At 44.8% G+C, this 12,516-nt stretch overlaps 1 protein-coding gene across 4 annotated transcripts in view; it reads right to left on the reverse strand.

Moving 5' to 3' along the window:
• Positions 1-12,516, reverse strand: part of NFRKB (nuclear factor related to kappaB binding protein) — a 32,689-nt gene extending 20,173 nt beyond the window's left edge. For 2 of the 4 annotated variants that reach the window (XM_023208642.2, XM_031936678.1), the window contains exons 1-8: positions 12,414-12,516; positions 11,282-11,360; positions 9,665-9,820; positions 5,570-5,771; positions 2,995-3,122; positions 2,125-2,299; positions 1,434-1,571; positions 752-825 (exon numbers count right to left, since the gene is read on the reverse strand). In XM_023208642.2, the coding sequence (XP_023064410.1) occupies positions 752-825; positions 1,434-1,571; positions 2,125-2,299; positions 2,995-3,122; positions 5,570-5,771; positions 9,665-9,799 (852 nt within the window). In that variant the 5' untranslated portion in view covers positions 9,800-9,820; positions 11,282-11,360; positions 12,414-12,516. Of the gene's footprint in view, positions 1-751; positions 826-1,433; positions 1,572-2,124; positions 2,300-2,994; positions 3,123-5,569; positions 5,772-9,664; positions 9,854-11,281; positions 11,361-12,413 lie in introns of those variants that run through there. The other 2 variants (XM_023208641.2, XM_023208639.2) reach the window with 2 other exon arrangements.

A 12,516-nucleotide genomic window follows, 5' to 3' on the forward strand; every position in this document is an offset into this window, starting at 1 on the left:
AATATAGAGAGATAAAACTATTCCATTTTTCCCTATCATATACCCATTTAATTAAAAAAAAAAAAACCTTGATACTGGTGCATAGAACCCAGTCCCAACCTTCCTATCGTACAGCATTTAGTTATAAAGCTCTTCTGCATTCCTGGTCTCATGTGCTTTGCAAACTGTCTCGTTAAGTATTATTATGTTTTACAAAATGTGGAAACAGGGTTTAGAGAAGTATCACAGTAACTAGAAAAGAGAGAGAACTCAGTACTGACTTCCAACGTGAGGTTCTTCCCATCTCACCTCCTAGCCTTAGAAGGACTGTCCTTTCTTCTCAAAAAGGCCTCATCTTTTCTCCACTGCACTCTCTGAGGTGCTAGCTACCTCCACTTGGTACATGGAACAATGGAAACAGTAAAAAGTGGGGCAAACCCAGGGCCCGACTCCTGGCTCTGCTGCTTCCTGGCTATAGGACCAATGACAAGCTCCCTGACCTCTCGAGCACTGTTGAGGTGGAGACGACCGTTCCTATACTCGACAGTGTCACTGTAACAACGAACGCAGACACTACATTCAGCAGGCCCGGTGAAGTCAAAGCCGCCATGCCTCACATCGTTGATGCCAGCCAGCCTCACCGGCTGCTCCTGTGCCCACATGGTAGGGAGGACATACAAACAAGGCAGTGATGCCCCATGTCTTCCTCAGGACAGCCAATCCTGAAACATCAGGCTGAAAACCACACGGCCGCAAGCCCTTCCCATCTTACTGGCTGATGTTTCCGCTTCTCATGGTGCTTCTTTAACATAATCTTCAGGTCACTGTCCCCCAGTTCTATTTTATCTGAGAAAACAAACCAAACGACATTCACTACCATGATTCTCCATAAATTTACAGCTTTCTGGTCACTTGTCCAAAGAAAGATATTTCTGAGTTTCCCTTCTGACACCTGTGAACTACAAGTACTAAAAATCTTTAAAGTCACAGGATCAACACTTCCACTTCTCCTTACATTGGTAATAAATGACTTCAGTGACTCAGCTGGTTCTAAAACACACTTAAGGCTCTTAACATTCTTCTTTGCTTCCTATTCCAAATAAAAACTCTTCTCCAAACTCACAGACACTCTGGAGAATGGCTTGGCTCTGGTTATTCCTTTGTCCTCTTACTGAACTGTCCCTTCGTACTGCTGTTTCAAGATTTTGCTTTCTTTAGCCCAAAATATCAGCTTCTGAGAAAAAATTTCACAACAAAGGAAAAAAGGCAGGCCTATCTCCAGATGTAAAAAAAAAGTAAAATGGTACAAAAACTTTACCAAACACATCGCCTGGTTCTAGGGAGCTTTGTTTTCCTGGTAGTTGGGAATGTGCCCCCGCCGACCCCCCCCAAAGGAGTTCTCAGGTCTCCACCGCAATGTCCCAGAGTGGTGACGGCGGCAACGCGGGTCTCACCTGCAGTTTTCATATCCGTGGTTGACAGTGTGGGCACCACCCTCAGGGGCACCGCAGGACTAGGAGAACGTGCTGGAGAGCTCGGAAGCCATGAGCTGAGATCTTCAAAAGAAAATTGTTCTTGTAAATCCAACGTGGCTGTGGACTCCAATAGGGGAGATTGGGTAAGTGGCCATTTGGGTTCAACAAGGGTAAGCCAACAACATGGAGGCCAGGGTTCCACACTCCTTTCTGACCCTTCCCCAGAGGAGCTGGAGCACACTTAGGTCATCTAACGGCTCTTCCAGGAAGAGGGACTTCAACAGAGTGCTGGGGTCGCATTGCAGCAGGCCAACAGCCACTACTACTCTCCTGTAAGGGGAAAACAGTTCTCTCAAGTGGCCAATGGGACCAGTCAGGCCCACTGTGGAGAACCCTGTCATGCAGGGAGTCGCCTGGTGGGCTCTCATCTAAGCTCAAATGCCACAAGGCCATGAGGCTGAAAAAGGCCATGTAGTCACTCCCCATCTGATGGCAATGCCTTAGCAACCCAAAGACCAAGGCCTTCTGAGCCCCGCTACCCACCCCAGACCAAGACAACTCAAGAGGGTTTCTCTGCTGGGGAGATAAATGGCTACCACTGGCTCCAACCGGACAAGCGGCCGGTATCAATCCAATACCCCAGCTACCCCAAGTGCCCGAGGACACTCACCCTCTTCATCAGATGACAGGGCTGTGTCACCACACTCTTCCTTCACTTCCCTCAAGACCTTCAAGTAGCGCTGCTGGGTCCGCCACTCCCGCTCCTCAGGTGTGCGGGACGGCGAAGGGCGTTTCTGCCGGAAGGGAAGGGCGGGGCCGCTCCGCCGGGCCATCTCCAGCAGATCCTAGGAAGAGATCAGGTGGGGGTACACGTCATCATCCAAGACCTGTTCTGGAACAATGAACACTCTACAAGTCTACATTTTCTTCTCTTCAGTGTTAAGCCCAACTCCCTCCCTCCAGATCACAAAGAAAGATACACATCTATATTAATACACCCCAATAAAAAGAACCTATATTGATTACATGAAGAAAAATCCCAAATCTGAGTGTTGAAGTGCCCTACTAGGAATGAACACTTTTTTATACCAAGTATTTCTATACCAAAGCGTAAAGGATGACTTAAAACCCAAACAACTTTGCCTCTAAGAATTTCCAGCGGCCACTGAGCCTACTATGCTACCATCCATCACAGCATTCAGAGGCCCGTGCACACCTTCATATCCATTCCAAGGAATCCTGGTTTCCCTTAATAACCCATGATGCATCCAAAATCCATCTGTTTATCTTGGTAAACACTGAAGCTACCATAATTTCGTCAATTTTAAGAAGCACTTTTTTTTATGTTTTAACATCTCTGAAATCAGGACACATTTGAAGTTTATCATAAGAAAGGATGGCATAGCTTAACTGTGTCACAGATTAATCGGTAGCATTTTTTTCTTAGTGGCAACTTTTGCGTTTTGCACCTGAAATAATTCTTGCAGTCATGATACCTGTGACCGCCCACATTTTATATCCAGTTCCCAGCACTACTTACACTCCGGGAAGCAAGAATTTGCTTCAGCAGCCGATGGAAATACTGCTGCTGGGAGTTGAGGTAGCGCTTGTACTGTGACTTGAAGCATAGCTGCCGGTACTTGACCACCTCGGGGTTAAAGTGTCCATCTTAAAAAAATAAAGGTACATATATACATCAGTCAACAAATATACATCATCAGTCAACAAATGTATTGAATGAGTGCTTAACATGGTAAACTCTGTACCATAAAACTTAAGGGAAAAGTGAACATCTAAGAGAATCAGGAAACAGAACCAAAAGTAAAAGTGTGCTGAGAAGCAATGACAGCTCATTTAAGGCTGATGCCCATTATAGCCACAGTAATGCAACTGTCTTCAGCAACACTAGAACTGATACATGGCATGGGTCAGGGTGCAATATGCACGAAGTCCTGCCTTGACATTCCTCACTTGTATGCTTACCAGACTACCATACTGTTTTGGGGGAAACATGCCAGCACGAGACACAGTGCTACCATTATGGAAGGTCACTTACAGAGCCCCTCTAAAGCCAAGCGGGTCTCCCTGACTTCTGCTCTGCCAGAGGAGACAGTGCACCCTCAGCTGTAGTGAAACAGATCTCTGACAACCATAGAGGGCAATTCCTTTTTACACTAGTCACCCACCAAAGGTGGGAATGTTCATTTTAAAGCCTTAAACTAATGAGATTTCAGATGATAAGCCTGCTCTCTCTGGTCATTAGCAGCTGTCAAGTTGTCGAGTTTAACAGAATTCAAGATGTGCTGCCCATTCAGGGCCTTGTGTCAGAACAAAGTCACCCTGGAAAGGAAGGGGAGGAGGCTTCCTTGGCTCCTCTCCATGGTACAGAAAGCAAACTGTAACTTAAAGAGTGCTCCAAACCATTCTGCAACCCCCAACATAATAACTGATGCAGTTGAGAATCACCCATGGAAGCAAAAACCACTGGGTAAAACAAAGGCTTTTGGAAAATGAGACTATCACATGATCCATGATCCTAAAGCATCATCCCACAGTGCTTCTTTATGATAAAGGAAAAAAAGTATCCTTACAAGCAAGAGGTATGGCAGATACCACTTAACCAAGTGATCAAATGTGGCTTTACCACAATAGAAAAAACTGACACCATGTGCCTCCTGAGGTGATACAATGGGAAAGACCACATTTCCTATATCGTATTCTTGCCGAAAGCCTTTAACCCAATCTAATCAAGAGAAAACAAAATGACAAACTCCCAGGAAGCAGGACATTTTATAATTTAAGTGTCCTGGCTCTTCAAAAATGTCAGTGTACTGAAAGACAAAAACAAAAGGGGCAAACGGCCCTAGATTCAAAAAGCTAGAGACATAAGGCCCAAGCACAATGCATGAACCCTGAACAGATCCTGGATTTACACAGCCACTCTAAAGGACACTGCAGGAACAATTAAGAAAATTTGAATATGAAGGCCGGGCGCAGTGGCTCACACCTGTAATCCCAGCACTTTGGGAGGCCAAGGCCGGCGGATCATGAGGTCAGGAGATCAAGACCATCGTGGCTAACACGGTGAAGCCCCATCTCTACTAAAAACACAAAAAATTAGCCGGCCTGGTGGCGGGCCCCTGTAGTTCCAGCTACTCGGAAGGCTGAGGCAGGAGAATGGCGTGAACCCGGGAGGTGGAGCTTGCAGTGAGCTGAGATTGCGCCAGCGCACTCCAGCCTGGGTGACAGAGCGAGACTGTCCCCCCCCCCCCAAAAAAAGGAGAAGAAAATGTGAACATGAAATAGCCTATGATATTATCTGCTCAATGCAAAATTTCTTGTGTGTGGTAACAGGGTTGTCATGATATGGGAGAGTGTCTGTTAAGAGACATGGACATGCTTAAGTGCTTGGCAGTGAACTGTCATATTTTCTGCAGCAAAAAGTGTATGTACCTAAACACACACACACACAAACCTTGATATGTACAATAAAGCAAATGGCAAGCTGTTTTTAAAAATTTTTAAAGACCAGGCATGAAGGCACCTCTAGTATGCTGGAATTTTTTTTTTTTTATGTAGATGCTGGTTACACAGCTGAGATCATATTATGTATTTTCTATATATAAGCCAATAAATTTTATTTTATTTTATTTTTTTTGAGACAAAGTCTCGCTCTGTCGCCGAGGCTGGAGTGCAGTGGCCGGATCTCAGCTCACTGCAAGCTCCGCCTCCCGGGTTTACGCCATTCTCCTGCCTCAGCCTCCCGAGTAGCTGGGACTACAGGCGCCCGCCACCTCGCCCGGCTAGTTTTTTGTATTTTTAGTAGAGACGGGGTTTCACCGTGTTAGCCAGGATGGTCTCGATCTCCTGACCTCGTGATCCACCCGTCTCAGCCTCCCAAAGTGCTGGGATTACAGGCTTGAGCCACCGCGCCCGGCCTAATTTAATTTTTTAAAACACAGCCTAGACAGCAAAGTGTTACACAAAACCGCTCTCTGCCAGCTCAGTATCTGTACGTGAAGATAAAGAGAAGAAAAGGAAGAAAGGAATACCCACATAAGTGAATGTGTGCCCATCTACCACTCCCCTCAAAGAAAGAATACTGAGCTACAAACCTCGGAAAAGCTTCTGGGCAATGTGTAGAGGATTTCCGAAGCGGAAGTTCTCCCCACTGAACAGGGCTAAGATGAGTTCATTCTGCTGCTCAGCACTGTCTTCAGGAAACTGAGGCAGAAACTGCTGGAGGTGTTCACGTTGAGAATCACTTAACACTTCCTGCCATGTTGAGAGGCTGACAACATCAAAGAAGATCTCAGGCTAGAAGAAATAGGAAAGGTAAACAAAAGTAACATAAATGTTTAAGTTTTTTATATGTGTGTGCACACAAAACATTACATAATATACCTAAGATTTACCAATTTAACCATTTTTAAGTGTAGACTTCAGTGGCGTTGCATTCACATTTGCCGTGCAACTATCACTACCAACTTTTCATGTTTTGTTTTTTTTTTGAGATTGAATTTTGCTCTTGCTGCCCAGGCTGGAGTGCAACAGCACAATCTTGGCTCACTGCAACCTCTGCCTCCCAGGCTCAAGCGATTCTCCTACCTCACCCTCCCAAGTAGCTGGGATTACAGGTGCGCACCACCACGCCTGGCTATTTTTTGTATTTTTAGTAGCGATGAGGTTTTACCACGTTGACCAGGCTGGTCTCGAACTCCTGACCTAAGGTGATCTGCCTGCCTCGGCCTCCCAAAGTGCTGGGATTACAGGCATGAGCCACCGTGCCTGGCCTACATTTTTTAAAATAAACTCAAATTCCAATGATCTGAGATGAAAGACTACATATGAGCCACAGTCTTATATCAAACAGTAAATAATAATCCAGAGGAAAATGATTTTAGTAGAGAATCCCACTTGGAAGCCGCCTCTGCCAACGAGGGTATGAGGGTGGACATCTGAATTCAGCTTCAACTGAGTGGCAGGAAAAGCTTAACGTGAAAGGAATGAACTTGAGGAACTGAAGTCACTAGCTAAGAGTGAGAAGAAACAGGACGGAGTTCATTTTCAACTCACGAGTTATATGCTGGATACCTTCCATGAGCAAAGTACTAATTTGGCCTGGCATATATATGGTCTGAGGTGGGGAACAATTAAATATGCAGTTACAATGTAGTTAAAGAAGTGCTGATGTGTATGGAAGCAAACATCCCACATTTACAATGTCAGAGAACGCTCACCAAAAAACAGTCGTTTAAGACAGGAGAGGGACAAGGAAAGAGAAAAAAGATGGTCGGGGAGAGGGTGAGAAATCCACAGAGCAGCACCATACAAACACAAACACAATTAACACAAAAGAAAGGACAGCAGTTACCTGTGGGGGAATGGAGAGGGATAAGACAGTGTGCGTGGTGGCGGGTTTCAGTGGTCTTGGTAGTGCTCCTACCCTAACTGAAGGCTATACCCATGTTTTATTATTGTTTTACCTGTGTGTATATATATGCATTTTATAGACTCTTCTGTGTGATACATTTCTTTTTTTTTTTTTTTTAAAGAGTTCAGGCAATATTTGGCTAGAGCAAGAACAGGGAGGGAGGTGGAGGCAGCAGACAGCAGAAAGATGCAAAGGACGGCAAGCATTTCAGGTAGTTGTGACTTTATCCTTAAGGACAATGGAGACCCACCAAAGGGTTTCAGCAGGAAACAACCCAGAAATCCAACCACCTACTCCCGGCATCTTTGCATGAATGTAGCAAAAGCACCTCAGTCCCAGTGCCCAGGATTTTCCCCTGCAAGCCTATTTTTGCCTCTACTATTTTATTCCTAGCATCGAACTCAGTGTCTGGCATAGAGGTGCCTAATGGAACAAGTGTTTGCTGACTACATGAGTAACAGAAAGGGACTGTCCTGAACGAGTATGCCAAGAAAACATGGATGGGAAGTATGTACACCAACTGCAGTACAGTCGTTAGTAGCTGGGAGAGAGGATCAGACGACAGCACACTGGTGGCTTTCATTTTATCCAGGACGCTTGACATACCACCAAAGAAGAACGTAAAACAAAAAACTAAATTATCTCTTAAAACTGGGTGATGCACAGATGACTGTTTGCTGTATCATGCTCCACACCTGTATGTTCCAAATATGGAAAACAAAAGAAATACGTAATTAAATGAATGTTTTCACGTACATAGTGGCTTGCAAATAATAAGCACTTAATAAACAGTAGCCACCTTAATGATGATGATGACGCATCTTGCCTGTGAAAGCAGACAAAAACAAGCTGGCATCCCATCCCAAGGCATATACTATTACTGAGTAGCGGGTTACCTTATGGATACAGAAAATACGTGTAGATTTTGCTTAATGTTCCACGACATGGTAACCATTTTAAACACATATATAATTCTGCTTTTAAAATATACCTTTCAAAAATATTTGTTTATTTTCTATTAGTAAGTGGTCTTATTCACATAACTGAACATAACCATGTAAAACATTTATTCATTTCCCACTGAAAGGCTTCCCAATGGAACTGTTTTCAGTAGAACATAGATCCAGGCATTAAGCATTTCCAGTGATGTTCTACGGTTGAAAAGGTAGTGGTGACCAGAACCAGAGGCCTTGTCCGTGCTTGCAATGGGACTCAATATTATCCTGCTGGGCAAAAGAAACGCTAAGAGATACAATCGTGCCATGACTGAAAAAAGCCAGGAGCACAAAAGACACCAGATAGCCCACAGGTTGAAAAGAGCAAACGACACTACCTCTCCCATGTACCAATATGCTCTGAATCTAAAATAAGTCCGGGCAGCAAACTAAGAGCGACAGTCTATTTCCTATGGTTTATTAAGTTTGGGCCCTGCAGAGAAGACTGCCAGAAAAGCAGCTACAGTTTAAGTGGTCTGGACATTTCTCATCTGAACATAAACAACGATCAGTTCATTCAGATTGCTGGGTCCCTACTCAGTTGCTGGAATGAGGGCAAGCATGGGGCAATCCAGGCCAGACAAAAGGAGTGAACTGGGGTGAACGACCCCAGGCTGTGATGGATTCCCTGAGTCACCAGGACCCTCAGGGGCTTAAGGCCCTACACAGAAATTCCACTGCCAGCCTTAGCACCATTAGCACCACTGCAGCGGCCTCCATGGTACTCCACTGACAATCAATTTGTAACCACAGTGCACACCCTCTTAGTGACTACATTTTTAGACCACACATCAAATTATTAATGTCAACCAAACTACTACATTTAGTGATAAACATGTACTTCATAAATATCAGGGAATGAAAGTGTCTCAAATAGTTGAAAAGAATCAAACGAATAAAGGACACTACCTCTAAGTTTACAACAAAAACATTTAAAATACTGCAACTGCTAACTAACAGATTTACTAACACAGTAAGACACTGCGTCAGAGAGGAATTAACTGCCAAATATTTCACAGTGAAGATTAAGTACTCACAACAATCTTCTGGTTTCAGTAGAAAAGACACCCACTGACGTATTTTTTCATATTTGTTTTCCATAATTTCTACTTTTTTTTTCTATTTTTAATTATTATTTCAATAGTATTGGGGGAACAGGTGGTGTCTGGTTACATGGGTAAATTCTTTAGTGGTGATTTCTGAGATTTTGGTGCGCCCATCACCCAAGCAGTGTACACTGCACCCAATGTGTAGTCTTTTACCCCTCACACCACTCCCATCCTTCCCCGCAAGTCCCCAGAGTCCATTATCATTCTCACGCCTTTACGTCCTCAAAGCTTAGCTGCCACTTATAAGTGAGAATGATGTTTGGTTTTCCATTCCCAAGTTACTTCACTTAGAATAACGACCTCCATTTCCATCCAGTTTGCTGCAAATGCCATTATTTCATTCCTTTTTATGGCTGAGTAGTATTCCATGGTTAAAATATACAACCTTTTTTAATGGATGAAAATTATCTTGTTAAAAATAGGGCTTATATCACGTTATCAAGTTATTTTGACATGTTACTAAACATGCAGAATGCAGCTTGTTTCCTTCCTTAATCAGATATTAAATAGACTCTAAACTTTAAAAAAAGATAAGCGATCAGGCTGCCTGCAATGTAGAAAATGAACAAAAGGGAGCACAAAAGACTGGAAATGTAGAGTGGAAAAGGTTTCCCATAACTGTTACAAGGAAGCTGACAGAGAGGAAAAGGTCGCAATCACGTTACTACTCACATCCTCCAGAAGGTCCTCAGGCAGACTAACTCGGGTGCCTCCCAGGAGGCAATCCTCCATGATGCGCGTGCCATGGCCATCTCCACACGGACCAAGTTCCAGAGGATCTGTCAGCATATGGTCTAAGGAATCCATTGTTCCTTCTCCACAGGTACTCTGGACAAAGACATGCATCTTGAGACAGAAAGGCAGAAATTCCAGGGATCTAGCTGATGCTAACATTCCTCCAGAAGAACATTCAGCCTCCAGCCAGTTCTTACACCTTATCCTTGCACCCTAATTACAGCTAAACAGCTTTTCTCCCTCCCTTTCACCACAGCATTCTCACTGGAATTTTCAAGTTTTATCTGGAAGAGTTCTTTTCTCAGAATGCTCCTACAGTAACTCCTAAATTCATAAATTTCATATGCCTTCACTTTACAGATGAGTAAAATGAGACGAGATTAAATGATAAACAGATCACAATCTACAATTTACACTTCTCAGACCAATAATCACTCTCCCACAATGTAGTTCTTTAACAACTGTTTTTTAGCAATTAATTCTTTGTTGTTGGCTGGGTGCAGTAACTCACACCTACAGTCCCAGTACTTTGGGAGGTTGAGACGGGCAGTCCCCTTGCATCCAGGAGTTTGAGACCAGCCTAGGGAACATGGCAAAACCCCTTCTCTACAAAAAATAAAAATAAATCAGCCAGGCGTGGGGGCACACGTCTGTAGTCCCAGCTACTTGGGAGGCTGAGGTGGGAAGATCGCTTGAACATGAGAGGGAGAGGGTGCAATGAGCCGTGATCACACTCCAGCCTGGGCAACAGAGACCCTGTCTCAAAAAGAAAAAAAAAGAAAAAGAGAAAGAATATTCTCTGTTGCTCTTTCACAAAAGAAAATTTGCTGAAAATCAACCTACACTAGTAAAATGCAAATGCTAACGGTCACTTTATGAGGGCCTATCAAACGCCAGGCCTTTCACATATCTCATTTAATTCCTACAACTGTGCAAAGTAGGGTCATGGGTTTTTACAACAGAATTAAAACTGAAAGTCGGAGTAGGTCAGTAACTTGCCCAACCCCAGAGGCAGTACTGAAATTCAGGTCTGCCTGCCTGCAAACCCATGTGCTTAATGCTACACACAACACCTCTTGTATAACCTCGCAACATTTAAATAATGAAAAGGAAGCTTACTGACATGACTTTATTAGTCCACATAAATTCCTGAGGCCCCACACACCTGACCATAACAACCAGTAAAGTCAAAGGCCAGTCTGCCTTCAGGTGGTCCGTCTGATCCGTATAATCATGTAAATTAATGCTACTTTTCTCCTTCCTTTAATAACTGAACACTGCTGAACACCTTTAGAAAACTACATATTACAACATTTCGGACTGACGGCTGGGATTAGGTGTCAAGTTGACAGCACAGGACTGCACAATGCTAACAGGACCACACGGAGCTTCAACTCAATCACTCTGCTAACATTTACTCAATCCATCCTTTCCAGCTCCTACTTCTACGAAGTGGGCTAAAAAACACACTAAAATGAAAAGAAAAAACGATGTTAACAGTCAAAACACCAGAATTCCAGCCAAGGTCTGCCAGTAACATTCCACAAATCTTACCAAGCCAGGTGTCAATTTCCTTATTTGATGAAGGGAAGCTGGACCGGGTCCTCCCTCCCGTTGTTTCCAATGTGAAATCCTGCAATGAATAATCTCCAGATGAGTGACAGTGTGAATTACGTAATACAGGTACTTTTCTTTCCTAAAACTCTCAAATGATAACAGATCTATAATAACTACATGTAAAGTGAAGCACGTTCCACTAAATTATTTCAAGTTCCCTTGAAGAGATTTCAGATCCATGTAAAGATACAGCAAAAACTTCAGGGTTGGGTCAAGGCAGGTGGGTGGTCCCCAAGCAACTCTGCCCCATCATCGCCCTTCAGCACACGGGGAAATGACATCCTGACCATGCCTGTGCCTAAATAAGTGAAGCGGGTGAGACAGCACATAGTATATGAGTTTAACGAAACTTCAAAATAGCAAAAAAAATTGCAGAAGCAACCTGATGCTCAGCATAAAACCTTCTTAACAGAACTGGCATACAACAGACTATCAGCTGCAAAGTCAGTGTCCTACCTGCCTCTTGGGAGGTCTATCTCTATACAACTTGCTCACAAGTTTCAAAGACGGTACACGTCTAGCTAAATTTTATCTAGTCCAGTGACAACCTTTGCACTGCCACTATTCTGAACAGAATCTCAAAATACCAAAAGCAGGCAGCTGCCAGGGAGTTGGACCCCGGAAGCCCAGGATTTCCAGGTCTTGGTGCGTTCTGAACCTCTTCACTAGACCAGGAAGGCCTGTCGGCCTCTCATCACTGGCTTTTCCTCAGCACCTGGTCTAACTTTCCCCGCTGGACCCTCCCCAATGCAGAAGCTAAACCCTCGGGTCCTTTCGGAGCAACAGCCGGCTCCAAACCCGTCAACTCCGCAGCAAATCCCGCTCCGGTGCCAGCCCGGCTGGCCCAAGGCCGGGGTCCAAACCTCAGAACTGCACGACTCGGCCCCGCCCCTCCCCCACGCGTGCCTAACCCTAACCCCCAGCCTCACGCGTCGCACCGCTCCCCACGCCCCGCTCCGGCTCCCCACGCCCACAGGGGCAGCGACCTCGCGGACCCAGCCGCCTGCTCCCGCTCCCACCACTCCCCTGCGACACTTTAACCCTTTCGCCGCCCCTTGCCCGCCCTCACCTGAAACGCAGGCGCCGGTCCCCTAACCCGCAGCCCTTCTCCGGCCGCGGGATCCCGGACGCGCTCGCTCCCGCAAGGAGTCTGGGTGCGCGCACGCTCTGGG

This window comes from Piliocolobus tephrosceles, chromosome 13, assembly GCF_002776525.5.
Source record: "Piliocolobus tephrosceles isolate RC106 chromosome 13, ASM277652v3, whole genome shotgun sequence".
In the NCBI taxonomy this organism is placed as follows: Eukaryota; Metazoa; Chordata; class Mammalia; order Primates; family Cercopithecidae; genus Piliocolobus; species Piliocolobus tephrosceles.